The 24788-nt window shown below is 45.0% G+C and overlaps 1 protein-coding gene across 2 annotated transcripts in view; it reads left to right on the top strand.

Moving 5' to 3' along the window:
* The window catches only part of SH2D4B (SH2 domain containing 4B), a 111919-nt gene extending 108852 nt beyond the window's left edge, over window positions 1-3067 (top strand). For both annotated transcript variants that reach the window (XM_073019019.1, XM_007962760.3), the window contains one exon: window positions 529-3067. In XM_073019019.1, the coding sequence (XP_072875120.1) occupies window positions 529-617 (89 nt within the window). In that variant the 3' untranslated portion in view covers window positions 618-3067. The remainder of the gene's footprint in view (window positions 1-528) is intronic.
* The last annotated feature ends 21721 nt before the right edge of the window (window positions 3068-24788 follow it).

Here is a 24788-nt window from a genome sequence, read left to right as displayed (position 1 = left end):
TCCAACTTTGAATTTTCTGTCTATCATGAGTGAATATAGTTTTGTTTCCCAAATCCAGTGTCTTCATGCTGTAGGAGTTGGAGCTGACTGTGAGTGGCTCATCTTTTGGGCATGAGACCATCTGAACTTTTTGGGTCTCTTGGGGCTTCCAAGGAACTGTGTGCATCTCCTCATTCCCCGACCTGCTTGAGGCAAACACCTACTGGAGTCCCTCAACCCTTCTTCAACTTGCTGTAACTGGTGTCCCACATTGACTCCTCTGACAAGCCCCTCCTGCATGTCTTTTGTTTTTCAAGGATTCTTCAATATGTTTCACTTTGTCAATGGCATTCCTTTTTATTTTCCAGTACTTTTTATGAATTCATTTCTTTTTAAAGGCAGAGTTTTTAAATGTCATTTCTAGCAATCTGAATGAGGGGAGACAGATGCATATTCTTAGTTTCTCTGTCTTGAACCTCTCACTCTCTCTCATAGATGTGTATTTCTCTGTCTTGATGATAAATGGATTTTCCTTTTTTTCTCTTTTAGGAGGAAATTATCACTGTTTCAGGAGGAGAGTTACTTCAGGAACCCTGCGGACAGAGGGACAGCCCACCAGACTACCATCCATTGTTTGAATAATATTTTTTTCCTTATTAGTTGGATTCCTTTGGGCATCCTGTTTTTGAACTGAGCTTAAGAACTTCTCAACTCAAATTCTATGGCCTTCTGGAAGATCCACCACTATCCAGAGGAAAAAGTAGATTAATATGTCTCAAGGGATATGACATCTATGGCATAGGGCTACTGGTCTCATCCCAGTGATCAGGACAGAAATTGCTAATGGCTCATGGAACTCTTTCATGAAGAGCTTAGCTATATGACCTTAGAAGACAAAGCCTGTTTGTTATGGCTTCCATAAACTGAGCTTTTACAGTGTGTGGACCATGTTTTAATAATCCAAAATAATTCCAGTGCCGAACCCTAAATTTAACATATGGTAGACATTCAGTAAATATTTGTTAATGAATGCACATCTTCTAAAAGTTTTCCAACACAAATTAGCAGTGGTTTCTCGTAAATTATTTCCTACTTGCCACTCTATAAAATCACGGCAATAATGGAAGATTATGAAGGATTTCTATGGAGGACATAAATGCTACATCTTTCATAATCTCCATTATTACCCTTATTGATGTTATCATTGGAATTATCTAAGGCGAGCCCCAGTTTCCAGGGCAGCTGATTGACACTGTCCTGCCTTCCTTATTTAACCTCTTCTTTTGTCACTCTCCTCTATCTTTGAATCATATCTTGGCCCTGGTTTTGCAATGGTTTTATGTAGTCCTACAGATGTCTTCAAGACCTGGGGTGAGTTATAAATGCAAGAATGGTTTTGAGAAATCTGATGTGGCTCTGCTCTGTGGGATGTGGCCTTCTTTATGCAGGTTACTCCAATGATTAGCTCTGTCCTCATTGTCCTTTTAATTCCCTTGTCAACTTAATCTCAGTATATTCCTTATATTAACAAGAAGACTCACCCTATAACTCCTCAATAACTCTCAGTGATGGTGTCTATTGGTGCATACTTGTGTTCCACAGTTATGGCCATATACACAGAGGTAGTATATGATGAAGAGAATATTACAGTCTTTACAGTCAAGAAAACTTGGGTTCAGATCCTCACCCTGGAACTTATTAGCATTATAATGCTTGCAGCATGTGTTTGGTGAGAGGGAAAGAATGAAGGGACCCTAGGGATGTTAGGGAACAATTTATTCTACTTGATGGCTGTATCAAACATCTCCTATGCCCCTCTTCTTCTCTTGCCTCACCTGTTCCTTAGATTCTTGGTCACTTCTCTACCACAAGCCACCAGCACTGTAACCAGTTTTGCATAGGTTCTGCTCTTCCTCCCTATGTTGATCAGTGTCATGTGAGCATAAACCAGTGGTAGCTTGCCACATGTCCCGTCTCCCGTTGCTGCAGAGGCATAAGACAGAAGAGATGGGAAGTGAATGCCCCATGTGGTGAATCTGGGATGAATGGAAGTCACAGGCTGGTAGATCGCTTTTTCCCCGTTCTTCCTCCTGGAGGAACTATTCTGAGAGGCATCTGTTTGAATGGTCTTTTAGAAGATGGTCCTGCAAGATCGGGCAACCAGTCACGATGAAACCAAGTGGTGGCTGGATCAGTATGACACCCCCCTGCTCCTGTTTGTTCCTTCTTCTCTGCCTTGCCCTGCTCTCTCCTGTTGCTCTGGGATTGCACTTCTGAATGAAGTAGCAGCTTGTAAGCTTTTGCCACGGGCTCTACCTTTTGGGGAATCCAGGATAAGAACCCATCATAGAGAAGTGTTCAATAATATCAATTTTGCAACTCAGCTCCGTGGCTTTCCCAGGTCTGCCTGTCTCACTACATGCATACAGCGAAATGATGGAAAGAACCTCCTTTCTGAACTCTAACATGCCTTAATTGATTATCATTAAAATTGCCTTATTTCTATGGACTCAGAGGAATGATGTTTTAGTTCTGGCTCTCTGATTTACCAACTATGTGACTTTGTCCAAGTCATTTAACTTCAGTAAACCTCAGTATGACTGAAAAGGGAATTTTCTGTATGGCCATCACTAGGTTTTTTTGCAGGTCAGTTAAATGATAAACATGAAAGCTCTGTCCAAATGAAAAAGGTATTTCTAACAACAACCACAATAACAACAACAATTTAGTCCTTAGCCATGATGTGTCGGGGGATATGATGTGATGATTTTCAAGGTGTTGGAAGAAACTTTTGTTCCAAGAACTAACAGCAGCTTTGAAAGCAGACCAAGATGGGTTGAGGCCCTGAATCCCTGGGCTGTTGTTCCTGTCACCCCTAATTAATATGTGAGAGACAACAGCTGGGTTTTCCATCCCTAACACATTTATTTCATTTTATTTGGGGCCTGCAATTTCTGCATGTCTCATATATTTTAGGTTTTACCTTTTTACCTGGCTTTAAAATAAATCCCTTGTAAGTTGTCCTGCAAATGAAATTACTGTCTGGAAAACTGCAATTTCATCTTGAGAGTTTTATTATGCTAATAAATGTCAGGATTCTCAAATAAAGGAATTGCCTTTTTTTTTTCCCCTGAGCCCTACAAATATAATAAAAAACAGTTGGTCAGCTCCAAGACTCAGCAAAGGAAAAATTTACAATCTATAACTAGAAAGAGAAGTTGTAAAAAAAACACTGTGCGACTTAATGGAAAATAAATTTCAAGGAATGAAAGGGTAACTTGGGGTACAGATTTGGGGAGATCCTTGCACGGCAGAAGTATTTTTAGGGACCATCTAAGGGGCATGAGCTGAGAGGTTATGGAGAGTGTTCCCCGAGAGGGGGACATGGGCTTGAAGACCTGGGAGCCTAGGGCATTTGTCCCCCTTTTGTCCCTTTGTTCATTATTCTCAGGACTAAATTGTGATCCTAGGTGAATTTCTGTATTTTTTGGACTACAGTTTCTTCTGTCAAATTAGGTCAACATTGCCTGTTTCAGAGGGTGGCTGTGAAAATAACAGAAGATTTTGTTATGGTAATGACAAACATTGTTTTAAGCCATGTGTGTGCGTGTGTGTGCGCGCACGTGCGAATTCTCACAGCCATGCTTAAGGGAGGAAATGCTATCATCTTTATCTTGTACATGGGGAAACTGAGGCACAGAGAGGTTCAGAACATTCCCAAGGTAAGGTCACTTCCTTGGGAAGCACAGGGGTTGACCACAGTCATGTATCAACCTGAGTGGACCTTAAACTGTGTAAACACACACATGATGGTTGTTGAAAATGTAGGTTCTCCTTCAGCGGATCTGGGATTGGGCATGAGGTTCTGTATTTCTGACAAGCTCCTGGGTGTTGCTGATGCTGCCAGACTATGGGTTACACTTGGAGAAGTCAGGCTTGAAAGCGGGAGTTGGCAGATTATAGCTGCAGGCCAAATTCAGCCTGCTGCTCGTGTTTCTACAGCCTGAGAGAGAAAAATGGCTTTTACATTTTTAAATGTTTGGAAAAAAGAAGAATATTTTATGACCTGTGAAAATTACATTAAATTCAAATTTCAGCTTCATAAATAAAGTTTTATTGGAATTCAGCCATACTCATTTGTTTACATATTGTCTTTGGCCGCATATGGCCTGTAAGGCCTTAAATATTTACTTTCTGGCCCTTTACAGAAAAAATTTGCCGATTCCTGCTTTAAATTCTGATGCATCTGTTAGGAATTACTTTGCTTTCTTTCTCCGCTTTATCTAAATCTACTCTTTTAACACCATCGTTTATGCTTCAGAGAAATCTAAGTGAATGTATTAAATTTTCTAGTAGTGTTCCATTTTAATTTTGAATCTCATCTCTAGAAAAAGGAGATTCTCTTCCTTGTGAAAGGATTCTAACCAAATGTGAGTGAGTAGTATCACAATTATGTAGATATTTAACATGGGCATATGATCATTTACCTTCTAGATTTATTATATTTCTTACACATAACTATGTATTTATGTTTTGCCCTTCAGTCTGTGAGGTCCTGGAAATCAGGCAATGCCATATTTATCTGAGTATTTTAGGGTTCCTGGAATAGTTGATACGGATTTAAATCTGTTATGTGTTAGGAACAGACAGATTGTGCATATTTCAATGAGCCGTTTTAACCTTTAGAGGACCCGTGTGATAGAAAAGTCCACGGTGAGAATTCTGGCAGCTTTGGGTTGGAATCTCGAATCTAGTACTGTTTTCAGTTGTTGAGACGAATAAACAAACAAGCAAACAACTAAATGAGATTGAGAAAATGAAAAACAGCTCTGCTGACAGCTAGTCTGAGATGGGGGAACTGAGAATTAAAACACAAATCACATATTGCAAATCTGCTCTGTGACTTGCAAAACAGTTAAACCAAGCCAAGCCACAGCATACAGGAGAAAGTATCTAAACTCAAACACTAACTAGCACATGCAGACCCGTGTTTTTTGGAGGACATCAGACAAACTGATCTAACAGTCATTCCACGTGACTTTTTAAAAAAAATTGTAGTAAAATATACATAACATGAAATTTACCATTGTAACCATTTTTAAGTATACGGTTCAGTGGCACTGAGTCCATTCACATTGTTACTCAACTGCCACCGCTATCCATCCACAGAAAACTTTTCATCTTACCAAAACAAAACTCTGTACCCGTTAAACATAACTCCCCATTCTCCCCTCCTCCAAGCCCCTGGCAATCAGCATTCTACTTTCTGTCTCTATGAGTTTGACTACTCTAGGTATTCTGTAAGTGGAATAATACAGAATTCGTCTTTTTTGTGTCTGGTTTATTTCGCTTAGCATAATGTCTGCAAGATTCATCCATGTGTAGCATGCGTGCCTTTTTAAGGCTGAATAATATTCCATGGTATGTATACATCACATGTTACTTATCCATTCATCTGTCAATGAACACTTGGATTGGTTCTGCCTTTTGGCTATTAGGAATAGTGTGGCTATGAACATGGGTGTACATCTCATGACTTGGGTGTTCTGTAGATAAAATTACTGACGGTTCCAGCAACTTCCTAGTTTCCAGATTCTGACCAATCCCTGCCAAGAACCTTTAACTCCAGCTCCCCAGTCTTAGTAAGAACGCTTTCCTAACTTTCACCTTTTCATGTTCCGCGATTCCTCTTGCATGTGTGCTCTCTTGCTGCAACAAGTTAATAACCCTAAATTTGGCTGTGTGTGTACTGCTAGTAGGCGTTAGCTGATAGGCTTTAAGAAGACAGACATTATCTGTGAAGCATGTTGTCCGTAAGAGACACTCAGTAAGACTCCGTGCCTTCTCTTGGCTGACCATGCTGGATAGCAGCTGTGAAAGCCCTTCTGTGAGTAGAGTCTTCTGTCCATTTATATCCTCATCTCAAGATGAGCTCATGGTCTTGCTGGACTTATGAGCTCATCTCAGAAGACTGAAGTGGCTTGAGGCGGTAGAGGCAGAGACAGACTCAATAATGGCTGTGTCAGCTGCTCTTCTGAAGGGAACTTGCTTACCCTGGAGGCACCGAGTATCAGAGGTCACTCAGTCATAGGTACCCCGTGGAGAGAAGCTGAGGAGGAGGAGGCTGGGGGAGAACTCATCCCCTGTAGAATGTGGAGGCTAGCAGAGCTTGTCCATAGCGCACCCATGACCTGTTCGCCAAGAGGCCTCTGCTATTTGTGGACATCTCCTGCTGCTTCCTCACCCCCAGTTAGGAGCAGACAACAGCGTATAGAAGGAAGAGTAATTCTTGGGGGTTGTCAATATAAATCTGAATTTAAATGGCAGAGGAAGAAGGGAAGACGCTTCCAGGAAGAAGACACAATTGGCATTAGCAAAGATCTGGAGTCATGAAACTGTGTCTGTGTGTGTGTATGAATGTAGGCCTGAAATGGGCTTTTTTTTTTTTTTTTTTTTTTTTTTTTTTGAGACGGAGTGTCGCTCTGTTGCCCAGGCTGGATACAGTGGTTGCAACCTTGGGCCACTACAACCTCTGCCTCCTAGGTTCAAGCGATTCTCCTGCCTCAGCCCCCTGAGTAGCTGGGATTACAGGCGCCTGCCACCACACCTGGCTAACTTTTTGCGTTTTTTAGTAGAGATGGGGTTTCACCATGGTAGACAGGCTGGTCTTGAACTCCTGACCTGAAGTAATCCAACTGCCTTGGCCTCCCAAAGTGCTGGGATTACAGGTGTGAGCCACTGTGCCCGGCCTGAAATGGGCTTTTTGTACACTATACTCTACCCATCCCTGATTGCAGAAACTAAACATTTGCACAACCAAATTCTTCATAAGGGAGACATTCTGTCCAGATTCTCAGCCAGAAGCCAAGGGTTTTGGACACTTCTGCAACCTATGGGGCAACAGCAGTTTGTACTAATAACTTGGTTATTGGCCAAAAATTTAGCCTAGACCTTCCGTAACTTGATTTCTTCCTCATCTGCCTTTCCCTGACTTGTCTAATCAATATTGTATGTTGTTAACTACCTTTTATGTCCTTGTGCTCACAAGCCTCTGGTTAATTTCCCACTTATTCTTACATCTTCATGGGTTTTTATATTTGGCTTATTCAGATTGGCTGCAATTATTGCTTTTCATTCTGTCGTTAACAATTCTTTTTTTCTTGGGCAGCTGCTGGGCAATTTGATAAGGCGGGGGAACCCAACCCCTTATGTTGGGCACATGTGTGCTTTTCAGCCTCATATTTCTTTTTTTCTTTTTAAAATTTTTAAATATCTTTATATTTTAAAAACATAAGCATTTTTATTTTTTTTTGAGACAGGGTCTAGCTCTCTCACCCATGCTGAGTGCAGTGGTGTGATCTCAGCTCATTGCAGCCTTGACCTCCTGGGCTTAAGTGATCCACCTCAGCCTCCTGAGTAGTTTAGACTATAGGTGTGCACCGCCACGACCCCTAATTTTTGTATTTTTTGTAGAGACGGATTTCACCATGTTTGCCAGGCTGGGGTCGAACTCCTGAGTGAGCACAAGCAATCTGCTTGCCTCGGTCTCCCAAAGTGCTGGGATTACAGGCGTGAGCCACTGTGCCCGACCCAGCTTCATATTTCAACTGGTAGCTGGTTGTTGAATAGAACCACAGAAAGTTATTTGGGATGATTATGCCTCTTCCCTTATTTCTAGTTTCTAATTTATGGAAAGTTGGAAAAACTTATGGCAAAGAAAATAAACAGAACAACCAAAATATTATACCACAATTAAAAAAATTAGTATTCTAATATATAACTAAATTCATTTTAAAAAAATCTGTGAGCTAATAGCCCAGAGTCTTCCTCTAGCACACTATTTTAGGAATTAATCAGACACCTCCCTGAGTCTACCTAACAAAATATAATTTTCTGTGAACAACTGAGCAATTTGTTCAAGAGGCATGGAATCCCTGAGCAAATGGGCCATTGGAAAACTAATTAATGATGTTCTGCGTTAGAATCATTCTTAATTTTAGAAGCAGATCCAAGTCATAGCTGAAACAGAAATGTAAAATCATTTTCAGAACAACTTAACCTTTATTACTTAGTACCTACCAAGGGAGGAATGCTGTGTGTTAAAAGCATTTACCTGACACATATATAGAAACAATGAGGCCCAGGCTAGTGGATAGAACGCACATAGCTGTTAAAGAGAAAATGTCAGTATTCACAATGGAGATTTATGTTCCCAATTAAGCAATTCAATTATTGGTCTAAGGGAGATACCGTTACTCCAAACAATTTAAAAAGCCCGTGAACATTAATTTTTAACTAATTGTACTCAAAAGTACGATGGTGACTCAAAGAGGAGAAGTTAGAGACACATTTCATAGACCTTTGCAAGCTTCTTCTCTTGTCACTGTTTCTTTTCTTTGGGTGGAATCATTCTTTGGTTCCACTGAATAGTAATTTGTCTTTTTCCACAGACCCCAGAGGATGGCTGGGAAGAGAAGATCCAGAGCTGCTGGTGTCCGTACTAGTTACAGCCCTTATAGGAAAGAGGGGGGAGCCTAAAAAAGGGTCGCTTAAGGAGGGTTCATTTAGAAAGTTGGGGTACAGGAGAGTCACAGTGGGAAACCTAGTGACCCAGGGCTTAGTAGCACCCCAGCCTTTACCCACCTGGCCCATAACAACAAAGGAGGAAATAGTTTAGATGAGAAGAGAGACGCACACAGAGTTGGCCATTTTGGAAGGGCAGGGCGGGACTGTGTCCAGGGACAAAGCCAGCCTGAGCCAACCTTGCAGTGAGGCAGCCAGGCAATAAATAAGTACCAAACCTCACCCTCCTCGTTCCTTCTAATCTCTGCTGGGCTCTCATTGGCTGAAGCAGCCTAAGGCCATAGGGTTAGGAACTCTTGGCGTAATCTATACAGGTCAGCAGAGAAGGAAGAACAATACATCTTGTTGGTGGGCAGGGGGCCGGGCGGGGGGGCGAGCTCAGTCCTATGGTGATTCTCTAAGAAATGCAAAAATCCCCAGTTGTTCCTACTTACAACACATAGCACTGAACACTTGACCTCTCATCACCAAAAGGTGTGGGATATTTTTCCCCACCAACAACCAATTCTCCAGCAGACACCAGCTGGATATCCTATAATTTGATTCAATTCTGACACTGCCTGGAATTAGAGTCAGACTCTGCAGGTTAAGTGCTCAGCCCCACAATACTGCCTCCACTGCAGAGATGCCAGTCACAAGCTCCCAGGTTGTTGCCTGTACTTCAGACCAACCAGCTGTAAATCAGGGTTTCCATGACACTCTCTTTGGGTTGAGCTCATAGACCTCAGGGAAACACTTTCTTACTAGTTTATCATAAACTACTTGATGAACAGCCAGATGGAAGTGATGCACAGAGTAAGGTATGTGGGAGGGGGCATAGAGATTCCCTGCTTTCTTGGGTGCTCCACCCTCCAGGTACCTCCGTGTGTTCATCACTCCAGGAGCTCTTTGAACCTTGTCCTTTTGGATTTTTATGGAGGCTTCATTACATAGGCATGAATTGATTATATTATTGGCCATTGGTGATCAACTCAATATTTAACCCCTCTCCCTCCTCAGAGGTTGAGAGGTAGGACTGAAATTTCCAACCCTCTAATCACATGGTGGGTTCTGCTGGCAACCAGCCCCCATGCTGAGGCTATTCAGGAACCCACCAAGAGTTAGAACAAAAGGTACTCCTATCATCCAGGAAATTACAAAGGTCTTTGGAGCTCTGTGTCAGGAACCCTCATCAGAGACCAAATATTAGATAAAAGATTCTTCCTAGCATCGCTGTCTACAAAGGTTTAGGAGCACTGTCTCAGGAACTGGGGGCAGAGACCAAATATATATTTCTCATTATATCATAATATCACAGTGTCCCAACTTGTCTTGCCAAACTTGAGTACTCTCAGATACTCAAGAGGTTGTGTCTCTGCCTATTCTCCTGTTTCATCCACCACAGTCACCTTTCCAGGTCTCCTCAGAACATCAGTTAATATGCCTCTTTCTCTTGCTTTTAAGGCAGAAGCCATAGCTCACACTAAACCTCCAGCATTTCAACTTCGCTGTGGAGTCTACGTGACCCCACCAGAAGGTGACCTTCACCTTTCCCTCCATACCTGGGGAGACAGACATGGCAGTGGTCACTGAACCCTGGGATGACATGCTACCTCATCCATTATGACGCCCTTTGATATGTTGCTTTTGATCCATTTCTTTGTGTCCCACTTTGTTTCATTTTTAGCAATGAACTCATTCTTGGTACATTTCTGTTCTAGCTGTGATCATTTCAATAGTCTCTAATTAAAGGTTGATTCCATTTCTTCCAGCTTCCTGCACTCTCCCCATGGAGTGAGTAGATTCTTTCCTTTTTGGTGTCTCCAAAGACCAAGTAAACAACAGACTTTTGAGATTCCTCAGAAAAGGACATAATTGAAGTCAGCACACTCTGAGCTCTCTTGTCTTGGCCTCCCTAGTGGTTCTTTAACTGAACCTGGAGTTCAGGGTCCCTGCCCGAGTCCATCCAGGCTGGAAGTTGGGGCTCTGCTGATAGGAGAACATGTAGATTTTGGGTTTCACCTACCAGAAAGCTCTGTCCAGTTTCTCCATGTAGTTGTTTTATGGTTTCTGCAGAAGTAGGAGATAGCCATTCAAAATGACTGTTGTCAGTTCCTAACTGGCTAATTGGAGCATGAGATGAAACTCCTAAGGTGATTTCTGGCAAATTAGAAGGGAGAGGTGAAGTTTAACTATAGTTGGGGTTTCAGGCTGAGTCTGATATGGCCGCATTTGAACCTTTGCAAGAACAGAAGGATGGAACACAATCTCGCAAAGAGGTAAAAGATCTTCAGTTGTCTGCTTATGTCTGTGTAGCTGGTAGCAGGATTACATGCCAGGTGTGAACAGGAAGATCTAAAGCAGTTTCTAGTTGTACTCACATTAGAATAATCCAAACAAACAAACAACTGTGTTCTGAGTCAAGAGATGCTGATACCATTGATGTGGGGTGGGCCTCTGCCTTGGTGTATTTTAAGGAAATAGGGTGTCTATGTTTCCAAGGTTAAGCGCCCTCTTCTGTGGGGCACTGGATAGTGAGAATAGGGTGATGTCTTTGTGAGGATTATGGCATTTAATCATCAAAACTATGGAAGCTGTGCAAAAAATGCAACTTTGATTTTTGAACCCGATTTATATCAATTTCCCATTTTGCTGAGAATAAAATTTGGTTATTTTAGGTTAACATCAGCCAATTTGTTATCCCCTCCTCTTCCTAAGGTGGGTTTACTGCACTGGGGGATTCATGACTTATCTTGGCATGTGATGGGGCTAAGTGTCTTCCTTTCAGGAGATACTGTATCCTACTCACCATCCACTGATCCTTGGGTTCTATCCTGCTTCCCTGATGGACCCTGGCAGAGGTTTCCCCTCATAGCTCTCAAACATAGGATTCACACAGTACTAGCCCATAGTCTCATCACAGCTTCAAAACCCTCCAGGTATGCTCTCTTTCAAAGACATCCAGGAAAGGGCTTGTCTTCTTTCTGGACTGTCTCCATCCAGATGTATGGGGACTGCCTTGGGAGAACAGGTACTTTGGGTACCTCCACGTGGGCTACCCTCCTCTGCTTTGATGTGCGGGATGTGGGCGGGCTTGCTGTCTACCCTCAGAACCCCAGCCAATCTGGGTGTGCATGCCCTTCTCAGGGCTCAGCCTGCAGGGCTCCAGGTGCAGGCTCCTTTTGGCTCTGTAGAGCAGAATATAACTATCTTGTTCTCTTCTCCAGTTCTTTTTCATTTGCCAACTTGGAGGGTCTCTTTCTAGCCCAAGAGTTGCAGTGGGCAAGGGTGAACTGGTTTCTTCTAATTTGTGGTCTTCTAAACAGGTCGTTTACGCTTGGACTACAAGCCTTTGACCTTAAAGCCCAACTGTGCATTGGTAATTGTGAAGCTGGGCGATGTGTACTTGGGGGTTCATGACACTTACGTCTACTTGTGTATCTGTTAGAAATTTTCTGTGGTTAAAAAAAAGGTTTGAGAAAAATTTCAAAAAGGTAAGAATTTGATCCACAGGTTCTCTAGTTTCCTTGTAACATTACTGATGCGTGCTTCATGTCTAGATTTCTGAATGGCGGAGGTCTTGGGCAAAAATTAGGAAGTATGCATGTGTCTGTGTTTGCATTTGTGTGTGTCTCTGTTTGTCTCCATGTCTGTGTGTCTCTGTGTGTGTCTATCTCTGTGGGTATCTATGTCTGTCTGCCTGTGTGTATGTATGTGTGTGTGTGCTGTGTGTATGTGTGCATATCTGTGGCTGTGTGTATGTGTGTGTGTGTCAGTGTGCCTGTCTGTGTGTGTCTGTGTGTGTCTGTGTATGTATCTGTGTCTGTGTATATCTGTGTGTCTGTGTATCTCTTTATGTGTTTGTGTATCTGTGTGTTTGTATATCTATGTGTCTGTGTCTGTGTATTTGTTTGTGTGTGTCTCTCTTTGTGTCTATCTGTGCCTGTGTGTATGTCTGTGTGTTTCTATGTTTTTGTGTATCTGTGCCTGTGTGTGTCTCTGTGTGTGTGTGTTCTTTGTGTATATCTGTGTGTCTGTGTGTCAGTGTGTGTTCTTTGTGTGTACCTGTGTGTGCCTGTGTGTGTATCTATGTAGGTGTGTCTGTATGTGTGTGTGTGTATCTGTGTCAATGTGTGTGTATCGGTGTGTATGTCTGTGTGTCTGTGCCTGTGTGTATGTCTGTGTGTCTTTATGTGTTTGTGTGTCTGTGCCTGTGTATATGTCTCTGTGTATGTGTGTGTCTCTGTATCTGTGTGTGTCTCTGTATCTGTGTGTGTCTCTGTATCTATGTGTGTGTCTGCTGTGTTTCTCTGTATATCTGTGTGTGTCTCTGTATATCTGTGTGTGTCTCTGTATGTTCTCTGTGTGTGTCTGTAACTCTGTGTGTGTTTCTGTGTGTGTCTGTGTCTGTGTGGGTGTTTCTGTATGTGTGCTGTGTCTGTGTCTGTGTGCGTGTGTCTGTGTGTGTCTCTTTGTGTGTGTGTCTGTGTGTGTGTATCTGTGTCTGTGTATCTGTATGTGTGTCTGTGTGTGTGTATCTGTGTCTGTGTATCTCTTTGTGTGTGTGTGTGTTTATGTCTGTCTCCGTGTGTGTGTCTGTGTCTGTGTGTGTCTGTGTACCTGTGTCTGTGTGTCTCTGTGTCTGCATGTCTGTGTCTGTGTGTGTCTGTGTCTGTGTGTCTCCGTGTGTGTGTGTGTCTGTGTGTCTCTCTGTGTGTGTCTGTGTGTGTGTCTCTGTATCTGTGTGTCTCCGTGTGTATGTCTGTGTGTGTGTGTGTGTGTCTGTGTGAGTGTCTCTGTATCTGTGTGTCTCCGTGTGTGTGTCTCTGTATCTGTGTGTCTCTGTGTGTCTGTGTGTTTGTGTATGTGTCTTTGTGAGCGTCTCCGTGTGTATATATATCTAGTGTCTCTGTGTGTGTGCCTGTGTCTGTGTGTCTGTGTATGAGTGTCTCTGTGTGTGTGTCTGTGTTCTGTGTGTGTCTGTGTGTGTCTCTGTGACTGTGTGTGTCTGTGTGAGTGTCTGTGTGTCTGTGTGTGTGTCTCTGTGTGTGTGTATGTCTATGTCTATGTGAGTGTCTCTGTGTCTGTGTTTGTGTGTCTCTGTATGTGTGTGTCTGTGTCTATGTGAGTGTCTCTGTGTCTGTGTTTGTGTGTCTCTGTATGTGTGTGTCTGTGTCTATGTGAGTGTCTCTGTGTCTGTGTGTCTCCACGAGTGTGTCTGTCTGAGTGACTCTGTGTGACTATATGTGTGTCCGTGTCTATGTGTGTCTCTGTATGTGTGTATCTGTGGCTATGTGTCTTTGTGTGGGTGTCTCTGTGTGTGTCTGTGTCTGTGTGTCTTTTTGTGGGTGTCTCTGTGTGTGTCTGTGTCTGTGTGTGTGTGTCTGAGTGTCTCTGTGTCTGTGTGTCTGAGTGTCTCCGTGTGTGTGTCTATGTGAATGTCTCCCTGTGAGTGTCTGTGTATCTGAGTGTCTCCGTGTGTGTCTCTGTGTCTATGTGAGTCTGTGTGTGTGTCTTCGTGTGTGTGTGTCTGTGTGTCTGTGTGTCTCCATGTGTGAGTGTCTCTGTGTCTGTGTGTGTCTGTGTGTCTGAGTGTCTCCATATGTGTGTGTCTGTGTCTGTGTTAGTGTCTCCATGTGTGTGTGTCTGTGTGTGTGTCTCTCTGCATCTGTGTCTGTGTGTCTCCATGTCTATGTCTGTGTGAGTGTCTCCATGTGTGTCTCTGTGTGTGTGTGTCTTGTGTCTGTGTGAGTGTCTCCGTGTGTGTGTGTGTCTGTGTGAGTGTCTCCGTGTGTGTATGCATGTGTGTGTGTGTGTGTCTCCGTGTGCGCGTGTGTGTGTGTGTGTGTGTGTGTGTGTGTATGTGTATGTCTGGAGATGCAGGGAGATGCTGATGTTGCAGTCCAGTCCACAGGCCTCTGCTGCAGATTCTCTCCTGCTCCAGGGAAGTTAGTCTTTTGTCCTATCCAGGTCTTCACCTGAGCATATGAGGCCTACCCATATGATGCAGGGTGATCTGTTTTACTCAAGGTCCATCTGTTTAAATGTTAATCTCATCCAGAAACACCTGCACAGAAACATCCAGAATCAATTTTCACCACATATCTTGGTACCAGGGCCCAGCTGAGTTGACACCTACAATTCATCACTAGAGCAGTCGTCAGCTCCAGAGGCCAACGCCGGTGGTAAGCACTGAACTACAGACAGCATAACTGGTCATGGTGACCTAGAGGAAGGCCTTGCTTGGTGGACCCCTCTCTTGGTGGTCTGCCACACTCCTGGGGCCACCCTCTGTGCCTCAGGCTGAAAGGACTCAGAACATTTTAGCATCCCCAAACAGATCTTTGCCAAATCACCCACTCTGCTTCTTCACTCTAAAATGGGAGTGGGAAATTGCCTCCGGCCTCTGCACTTTCTCTGGGCTTGGCCAATTCCAAGGCACCGGACTAAAATTAGCCCTCCCTCCAGAGGCTGCCTGGATGAATTCCTCTGGAGCTGTCCCCGAAGGCACATCTGTCAGCGGCTTATGAGTCTGTCCAGTCCTGCCTTCCACTTGCTGGCAGGCGCAGAGAAGTGAGCCACTGCAGCCACTCGCCCGTGTCCTTTGGGTGTTTTATGTGACTTCTGAAAGCCACTCGCATCAGCTCCAGCTTCAGGCCTCTTCCCAGAGGGATGGGAAGTTGTAGCGCTGCTGTGTCTGAGAAATCCAAAAGCGTGTTCACTGCTCTGGAGATGAGAGTTCATTGAGTAGGGACAGGAGACTCCACCAGATCCTTTCTAATCACAGGGGAGCCTCTGACCTCAGACACACTGGTCAGAACTTGTCAATAATGAAGAGAAGGTAAATCCAGGTAGGAATGCCCTTACCCTTGCCTGGTTTCCCACTCTTTGGGTCTGTCACTGTTCCGATTGCTTCATTTTACACCCTGAAAACCATATGCTCCATCTAAGCAGCTTTTATTCACTTTTGGGACACTTCCTGGTGGCCTGCTAAGCTCCTGCCCAGTGCTGGGTGCTGGGAACATAGAGGCGAGTTAGATACACAGGCAGTGCTGGTGGGGTCTAGTGGGCTTACAGGAGCAGATAGCCTCATGGCTCTGCCCCATCCCCAGGAGCCTATTTTGCCCTTGCTGCTATTGACATGGCACGTTCAATAGCCCATGGCTGCTCCTCCTCTTCAGAGGACTGTTCTAGGGCAGTTGGAGCCACTTTGCAAGGAGGTGTCTCAGAATTTATGTTTCCACCCTCCTTCTCCAGCCCTGGCTGCCATGAAGACAGGCCATTCAGTTATGGGGTCTGGAAGCCCAGACACTTGCCTTGGGTTGGGACAGTGCTAAGGCATAGCTTACCCTCTTGAGTTCCCCTGGGGGGTCAGCCTGAAGACACTTTCTGCTTGAATTTTACCTGAGATTATTCCCTGGCTTGGGTCCTCCTCTTCTGGTCCTGCCCACTTCCACGCTCCCAGCTCCCTCACCATCTTCCCTGGGAGAACGTCCTTCATAAGTCACATGTGTGACATGACTCCTCCTCTCAAGGTCGGCTTTGGGGAGGTTTGTCCTGTGGCAGTCATAGAAACTTAGAAAAATACAAAACCATGTGACTAAGTTTAGGGGTGCTGGGAGTACAGTTCAAGGACTCGTGTGTGTGTGACACACAGAGGAAGGTGTGTCAGGGAAGGTTTGGTTCTACCATGATGCTCATGGAGCATTGCTGATGGTGGCAGCGCAGGAGCAGGCTCAGCTGGCAGGGCCATGGCATTGGCAGTGCATACACTGATGGCTTCAGGTGCTTGGAGGTAGTGGCAGAGGGTTCATCCCTGGAGGGTTCTGTGCTAGTCTTGCTTGTGGTTCTGACTGTGCTTTTCTTCATCCTGTCCACTTATCTAGCTGCTTCCTCTAGCCTTTCCGGTAATACTGTGAGTTCTTTCTCTGCTGTCCTCTTTCCGTTGCAACGAAGAGCCCTGCCTAGTCCTCAAGTCACAAGTTTGGCAAGGATTGAGGGAGGGGGAATGTGAGTGTCATGTGAACAGGCACAGAGTTATGAAAGGGCACCCTCCTGGGGAGCTGCAGGAGTTTGGCATTACTGGGGATGGAGTCAGGGGTGAGCTGGAGAGGGCTGGCAGCCGGTGCAGAAGGATCGTGTGCCCTCTACTATGGAGGTAGGACCTAGGTTGTTTCAGTCACTCTTTGCTTCAAAATGTCATCCAGATGTGGACATAGGCCTTCAACATTTAGGGACCTAAACTCTTTGACTGTATAATATATTGCACTCTGTTTTATTTACAAATGGACATTTCTGTAACATCTGCTGCCTCTAACTTCCTGGATCCATGGATACAGACCTAACAGTGGAGAAAGAGTCTCCATTTATCTTAAATTCCAAGCTCTCTCACACAAGAGGAGCCAAGGGAAGGGGGATGATCATTGTCAAAGCATTTCACATTCTGTGTCTAATCTGGATGTATTACCATCATCATCTCACTTTACAGATGAGGAAACTGAGGCTCAAGTAGCTTGCCAAGCTTATTGAGGCTGCTCAGTTACAGAATATTGATGCTAGTCCTTCAGTTCCACAGCATCCAGTCTTTCCCTATGTGCTCTTAGATGATTTATCTGCAGGTTGTGTTTCATTGTCTGCCCAGCACACATGTGAATTACAGCTCGCCTCCAGTGTGGTGACAAGGCATCAATCTTATTTCTTCTGTGTCTTTCTAGTTTGGATGTGAGAGAAGATGTGCATTCATCAGGGATGACTGAAACCACTGCTAAGGATTCAGCTCTAAACTGACTGTAACCCTTCAGGTTTGCAGCTAAAGGGGGGTCTAACCTTGGCAGCCAGGGACTAATAAATGAAACAATGACATCCGTAAGTTTGAGATGCTGTGATTTACACTTTTGTGTAAATCAGTATCTATATCCAGTATCCACGGGCAGTGAGTTGCTGAAGCCATGAACCTACTGGGAAAAATCCCCATGATGGTAACAGTCACCACTTAATGTTCACTACATGCCAGATACCACATGAGGCGCCTTTATATGTTATCTATACAGTCCACACAAAAGTGCAGTGAGGTAGGTGGGGTCATGCCCATTTTACATATGTGGAATTCAAGATTCAGTATATTTAAGTCCCTTGTCTGGAACTACACAGCTAGCAAGTGGAAAAATTGAGGTTCACATAATTTGGTCTGACTCCAAAGTCCATGCACTTGCATCTAGAATCTTGCTCCTCCAAGTCTTGTGCTTGGACCAGCAGCATTGCCTGGGGGCTTGTTAGAAATGCAGGATCCTAGGCTCTTTCCTAGGCCTAGCTCACCAGAATCTGGATTTTCACCAGATTCCCAGGTGATGTCTATGCACGTGAAATTTCAAGGCACTGTTCTGGGCTGCACAGCCTCAGCTTCGACCTTTCAGGATCTTGTGGATGGAATCCTGATTGCCATAGTCTTAATTGAGCATGAACACAACGACTCTCATGGAACCTTTCCTTTGCCTTCTAGTGTGGAGAGTTGTCCCGTTTTAGTCACCTATCTTACCTAAGGATCTTCAACCGCTGGGGACTGGCCCCAAATCTGTCTATGTAAAAATCAGGAGCTGCCAGGCCTGTGATACTGTGATATTCCGTTTGGCCAGCAGGGGGTATCCGCAGCATCTGCCGCGGCAGCCTCTTGAGCATCAGGAAGAAAGCCGGGAAGTTCAGCTTCCTGCCCGTAAGGAGGGTGGCAGTGGACGGATTAAGAACAACGCTGCGAAGGAAAAGCCTGGCTCTCAGTTTGCTCCGTGTGGAGCACCCGGCTTTGCAGAGCTGTGGTGCAGAGGTGGAGCCGAGCTTTTGTCAATGTGTGTGTTTCAGAGTAAGTGATGGATCTAATCCCTAGGAAAAGCCCATGCCCCTCTCTACCAGCTGCAAACCAGCCCTGGGAGGCAGGCGCGTGTGGTCGGGAGGCAGGGGCCTGGCTTCTAAATTTGGTTGTGCCAATAACTCACAGCGGGACTTTGGGACTTGGTTCTTTTTCTTGGCCCTGGTTCCCTGGGCTGTCTGAGAAATAAAGTGCATAAGATCACCTCGAAGGTCTTTTCAAGCGGTAACAGTCTATGAAGTCATAATTAAAATGCCCTAGAACACTCTGTACTTAAAAGAATTTTTTGTTGTTGTTGTTAAACTGTGCAAAGCTAATTATCACTCCTTAATTCGTCTATTTTATAATTTCCATTTTTTCTATTGTTTTCTTTTTTTTGGTGTAAAAGTGAACTTTTATTTAAAATATGAAAAGAAAACACAAAATACAAATTGAACAAGCGCCAAATACCACAAACATCCCCAAACCCAGAACGATGACATAGTATTTTTTACAAAATAACTTCCTAACACATCTCTATAAGAACTTCCATCTTCCTACAGATTTCTTTTTCTTTTCTTTTTTCTTTTTTTTTTTTTTTTGGCTTCATATGCTGTAGTCATCTCTCCATATATTGCAATTTTATAATATTTTTCATACCAAAATTAAAGATAAGGTAACCTTTTCTCTAACAGAGTTGATAAACTTTTGTTTTATGCGATCATTGTATGCGATTCTGAAGCCATACAACTTCAGATACTGACTACTCACTGTAGTGTTGCTACAGGATTGTATTTTTCAAACAGGAAATCTGAAAATTCATAGTTCACCCAATTCCCATCAATAAAGAAAAAAATGGTGCATTTACAGCTGAATACTCTGTGTTCTTGAATATATTCTTGAGAGTCAAGAACTTCCATTTTGACTAAATGCCAGTGAGAATTCCAGATTGTGGAATTAATTGTATATATTTGATGACTTAAGACGTTTTCACAGATTTAACTTTTGGTTCTGTATATTCTAAACCTTTTTTCTCCTCCATTCCCATTTACTTCTGGTGCCAGGTACAGTGGGACACGTTCCTAGGGCGACAGAACTGGTGGTCCTGTACCTGCAGGCGAGGGTGTCAGGTGAGTCGCCTGGGGAGGAGTTCTGGAAACCATTCCCTCCACAGGATTGCTCCCTGCAAAGTTGTGTGCGGAACCATCGTCACTGCTGAAGGATTTCTGCCTGCAGGGGGCAGTGCAGGCCATTGGCTGTGGCTGTGCCAGGCTTTGACATTCCCCAGGAAAGGCTGCAGAGGGATGGGTGACTGGAAAATCATCTTTCACGTGTAAATTTTTTTCACCTCTCCTGAGCTGGTTCAAACCTCAGTGTCATTTCCCTCCTCTCTGATGTGTCCTTTGTTCCCATTCACTACTTTTCTTGCCGCATTCTGAAAGTCTGGAACATTCCCAGAGTCCGCTTGAAACAGACATAGCTGCATCCTCTCACTTCGAACCACAAGTTGAGGATCAGCATCAGAAAAGGAAGCTAATGTTTTGTTTATTCTGTTCCTCTGGAGGATATTTCTCAGGTAGGTCTCCCTGCCTGTGAGTCTCCAAGGGTTTTTTTTTTTTTTTTTTTTTTTTTTTTTTGAGACAGGGTCTCACTGTTGCCCAGGCTGGATTGCAGTGGTGCAATCTCGGCTCACTGCAGCCTCAGCTTCCTGGGCTCAGGTGATCCTCCCACCTCAGTCCCTCTGAGTAGCTGGGACTACCAAGTACGTGCCACCATTCCCTGCTAACTTTTGTATTTCTTTTGGTAGAGATGGCCCAGGCTAGTCTCAAACTCTTGGGCTCAAGCAATCAGCTCACCTCAGCCTCCCTAAGTACTGGGATTACAGGTGTGAGCCAACATGCCTGGCCAGTTATCTAAGTTTTTATTTTATTTATTTATTTATTTATTTTTATTTTTTATTTTTTTTTGAGACGGAGTCTCGCTCCGTCGCCCAGGCTGGAGTGCAGTGGCGCAATCTCGGCTCACTGCAAGCTCCGCCTCCCGGGTTCACGCCATTGTCCTGCCTCAGCCTCCTGAGTAGCTGGGACTACAGGCGCCCGCCACTGCGCCCAGCTAATTTTTTTTTTCTATTTTTTTTTTTTTTTAGTAGAGACGAGGTTTCACCATGGTCTCGATCTCCTGACCTTGTGATCCGCCCGCCTCAGCCTCCCGAAGTGCTGGGATTACAGGCGTGAGCCACCGCGCCCGGCCTTATTTTATTTATTTTTTTAATTAATCCTCATAAAAGGATGTAGTGAGCCAAACTCAGAATGAGGAAAAGTCTGTTAAAAAGGTAAACTGAGGCATAATAAATTTTTTTTTTTTTTAGAGTTTATTTGAGCAAACAATGATTCATGAATTAGGCAGCTTCAAACCAGAAGTGGTTCTGGACAGCTCCACTGAGGAAGAGGCTTTCACAGGCGCATGGAAGTAAAGCCAAGAAAATGTTTGATGGCTTAGTTAGACAGTTGCCTTATTTGGTCTATCCCACTGGAAAGTCCCTCATAACAATTGTTAAGTTTTCTGGCTGTTTCTGGTTCGTGGAGCTTCAGTTTTGTTTTTCTTTAACGTAGGCATTTACAAGAAGTAGTCCAAGTTAAGTTTTGCTTGTATTTGCAAATCAAACAAGGTTAAAGTCACTTATAAAGCCTAACTGGTTTTGTCTCTGCAGGGATTCTTCAGGCTTGGCCCCCATTTTAATTTACGTGAACAACTTTATAGGACATATGACTCCACTTTTTCATAAAAGAAATGGCATGGAGGCCGGGCGCGGTGGCTCAAGCCTGTAATCCCAGCACTTTGGGAGGCCGAGGCGGGTGGATCACGAGGTCAGGAGATCGAGACCATCCTGGCTAACACCGTGAAACCCCGTCTCTACTAAAAATACAAAAAACTAGCCGGGCGTGGTGGCGGGCGCCTGTAGTCCCAGCTACTCGGAGGCTGAGGCAGGAGAATGGCGTAAAACCCGGGAGGCGGAGCTTGCAGTGAGCCGAGATCGCGCCACTGCACTCCAGCCTGGGTGACACAGCGAGACTCTGTCTCAAAAAAAAAAAAAAAAAAAAAAAAAAAGAAATGGCATGGAAAAAAGGGGGTGAGGTGAGGCAGTAACTTTTAGGTGAAAAAAACTTGAGACAGATCACTGAGTGCAATGTGTGGACATTGTTTGGATCCTGATTTAAACAAACCAACTATAAAACGGCCACCTGTAGGCCAGGTGCGGTGGCTCACGCCTGTAATCTCAGCACTTTGGGAGGCTGAGGCGGGTGGATCACGAGGTCAGGAGATCGAGACCATCCTGGCTAACACGGTGAAACCCTGTCTCTACTAAAAATACAAAAAATCAGCCGGGCGAGGTGGCGGGCGCCTGTAGTCCTAGCTACTCGGGAGGCTGAGGCAGGAGAATGGCGTGAACCCGGGAGGCGGAGCTTGCAGTGAGCCGAGATTGCACCAATGCACTCCAGCCTGGGAGACAGAGCGAGACTCCGTCTCAAAAAAAAAAAAAAAACCCACCTGTGAAACACGCAGGGGCATTTGTGCATGGTCTAAATATTAGTCGACACTGAGGAATTAAGATGGTTAAGTGTGATAATGTGGTAGGTGACAGTTTGGATTATGCTCCAGCAAATGGGTGTCACCCTCTACTCCCCTTTCTTAGCTGTAGGGGTTAGACAGGAAGGAGGCAGCAGATGCAAAACCCCAGGGATTAGGTGACAGGGACCTTAGTCGGGGTGACGGTAGGGTTAGTGGGAAGGAGATGGACCACGAAACCATTTTTCTCTCTCCATCTTTCCCATCTTCTCTTCCTCATACAGTTACACATTTTCTTGTGCTTGGGCTTTCCATACTCTATCGCCCCTTTTCAGGAAGCCCTCCCTCTTTTCTTCCTCTTCCATCTTCCCTTAAGTCAGTCAGGACTCTGATCTTGCTGTCTCCACTGCAGCACACACTGTCCATTCCCTTCCCTGAACACCCCCTGTATTCCCAGGCCATTGCTCACAGGTCAGCCCTGGGTCATGTGCTCATCTCCTCAGTCGGACAAGGGACTCTTTGAGGAAGGGCCAGAGCTGGGTCTGATGTCAGCTTCACCCCCTACATCCTGTGTGCTCAGAAAAAGTTCACTGATTGAGACGTCCACCAAGTTCACCAGGCAAACACAAGTTATCTTGGAATATGTCTTTTCTTCGACAGAGGGTGGCCCCAGCAGTGTCTGTGCCACCTGGAGGGGAATTTGGAGGCAGTGGGAGCACCAGGCAGCAACCTGCAGAACCCCTGGAGGGTAGTAAGTGACAAGGCTTTATTTCATCTTGTCCCATCCCTGACCATGGTCCTTCAGAGAAGCTGCCTTGAATAATGAGGCAGGACTTTTGGCAGATGAGACCCTGGTGGGCTCCACTGCAGTGGCTGTCAACCCTGGCCACACGTTAGCACCATCTGGGAGGGCTTAAAACTCAAGTCTGATGGTGAGCTCTCTGTACCTCCTCCAGACTGATTAAAGACTAATTAAAACAATCTCTGGGGAGTGGGAGCCCAGGCATCTCATATTTTCAAACCTGTTGAGATGAGAATGATTGTAGCTGAGGCTGAGAAGCACTGGGATGTGGGAATCTTTGCCCCACTACAGAGCTGGGATTTAATGGAGCCATTTACAAAGCTGCTGGCTGGTCCTTGTTGGCTGTGCCAACAGGGAGAACAAGCTCACAGTATTTTATTTCTATATAATACAGTCAGTAGTCCCAACAGAAAGCAAGGGAAGGTTCGTAAAGCCATATGCTTCAGGAGAAAACTGGAGTGTGGGACTTGCTGCCAAGAGGAGAAATTCAGAGGTATGGGATAGAGACCTGTTTGCAGAAGAAAGAGGGGCTGGATAAGTAGTTGAGAAGCATGCACATTCCTTGTTGTGGGATGGGATGAGCAAGGGGCAAGAATGTAGGAGGGAGGGAGCCTGAGGAAACATCACTACCCCTTGGAGTCACAGTACAAGGAAGAGCTCTTACAGCCCCGAGAGGTTGGGGCTGCCTGGAGCCCAAGGTCCCAACCTATCACTTCCCAGGGAGGGTGAAAGTGTCCCTGTCCCTAGAGGTCCTCATGGAGGCCTCTGTATCATTGCCAGCCCTTGTCCAGAGGATGTGTCCTGTTGGGGGGAAGGCGTGGCATGGCTGGGAGCTGAGCAGGGCAGGTATAGGTGGCAGAGGGGCCATGGTAGGAGGAGAGAAGTACTAGCCAGCTTGGCATCTCTCCCTCACAGCACCACCCCGCTGTGTGACCACTGAGTAGGGAAAAGGTATGAAGTACTTACATGATGCTTAAGGCACAAAAAGTAACATATTTTTTATTCTTTCTAAATGATACACAAACTAGCCCTGAGATTCAGCTCCTGAGGAGGCAGGTCTGGTCACTTCTGGTCCCTCCCTAAACAAGAACCCTGAGGCTCACAGGATCCACGTTGGCTGCCTGTTTCCTTTCCTTGCTGTGGCTGTTAAGGGCATGGCTTCCTCGAGAAGGCTGCCCTGAAGCCCCATGCAGCAGCCCTTTCCTCTGCCTGCAGCTCAGGCTAAAAAAGCTTTATTTCCTTTGGGTGCCAGGCTGCCGTTCCCATCTGAGACCTTGCCATCCTTGGAGTGTTGGGCCTGAGAGGGGTTCTGGTTACAACTGGGAGCAGAAGCCCAAACCCTTCCCCTCCTGCAGCTGATCTGGAGGGACTGAAACAACGCTTGCTTCAATCTGCAGCATTCAAAGCTGCAAACTCTTCGCCTTTGACCAGCTGTTCCTATTGGATTCACCTGGGGCACTTTAGGAACTGCTAACTGACTCTCACTTCTGGATTTCCTGATTTAATTGGTCTAGGTGCAGGCTGGGCATAGAGACTTAAAGTTCCAGGTGATTCTAATCTGCAGCCAAGGTTGCGAGCTGCTGCCAGCCCAATTCCTCTTCATTAGGCATAGAGAAGTTTCACGGACCCAGCTGTCTGCAGAAAGCGAGTGGTTAACATGAACACAGGATGCCAAGTCTCCCACCTGCACAGATCCAGTGTCTTTAAAAACCTGTGCAGGCTGAAAACAGTGTCTAAAGGGTGGCCCTCAGTGACCAGCATGGCACTACTCACCTGGATTTTTGAAAACAAACGCTTACTCACATCTCATCTAGCAAGTAAGGGAAGCCAATGCCATTGGGGCCAAAAGTTCTGGCTGTATTTGAGGTGGAATAAAACACAGCTGTTTTACATCAGGTTGTAGTTCATTTTTAACAAACCATTCTGCTATACTAGCTTACTTCTTTGTGCCCACCTTGAATGCCAGGTTCCATAAGGCCAGGGATAATGTCTGTGAGTTTTCTGCCGTATCCCTACATTACAGGACAGAGTCTGGCACTA

Source organism: Chlorocebus sabaeus, chromosome 9 (assembly GCF_047675955.1).
Source record: "Chlorocebus sabaeus isolate Y175 chromosome 9, mChlSab1.0.hap1, whole genome shotgun sequence".
NCBI classification, from domain to species: domain Eukaryota; kingdom Metazoa; phylum Chordata; class Mammalia; order Primates; family Cercopithecidae; genus Chlorocebus; species Chlorocebus sabaeus.
The sequence above is the reverse complement of the archived record's forward strand: the minus strand, read 5'-3'. Positions and strand labels throughout refer to the sequence as shown.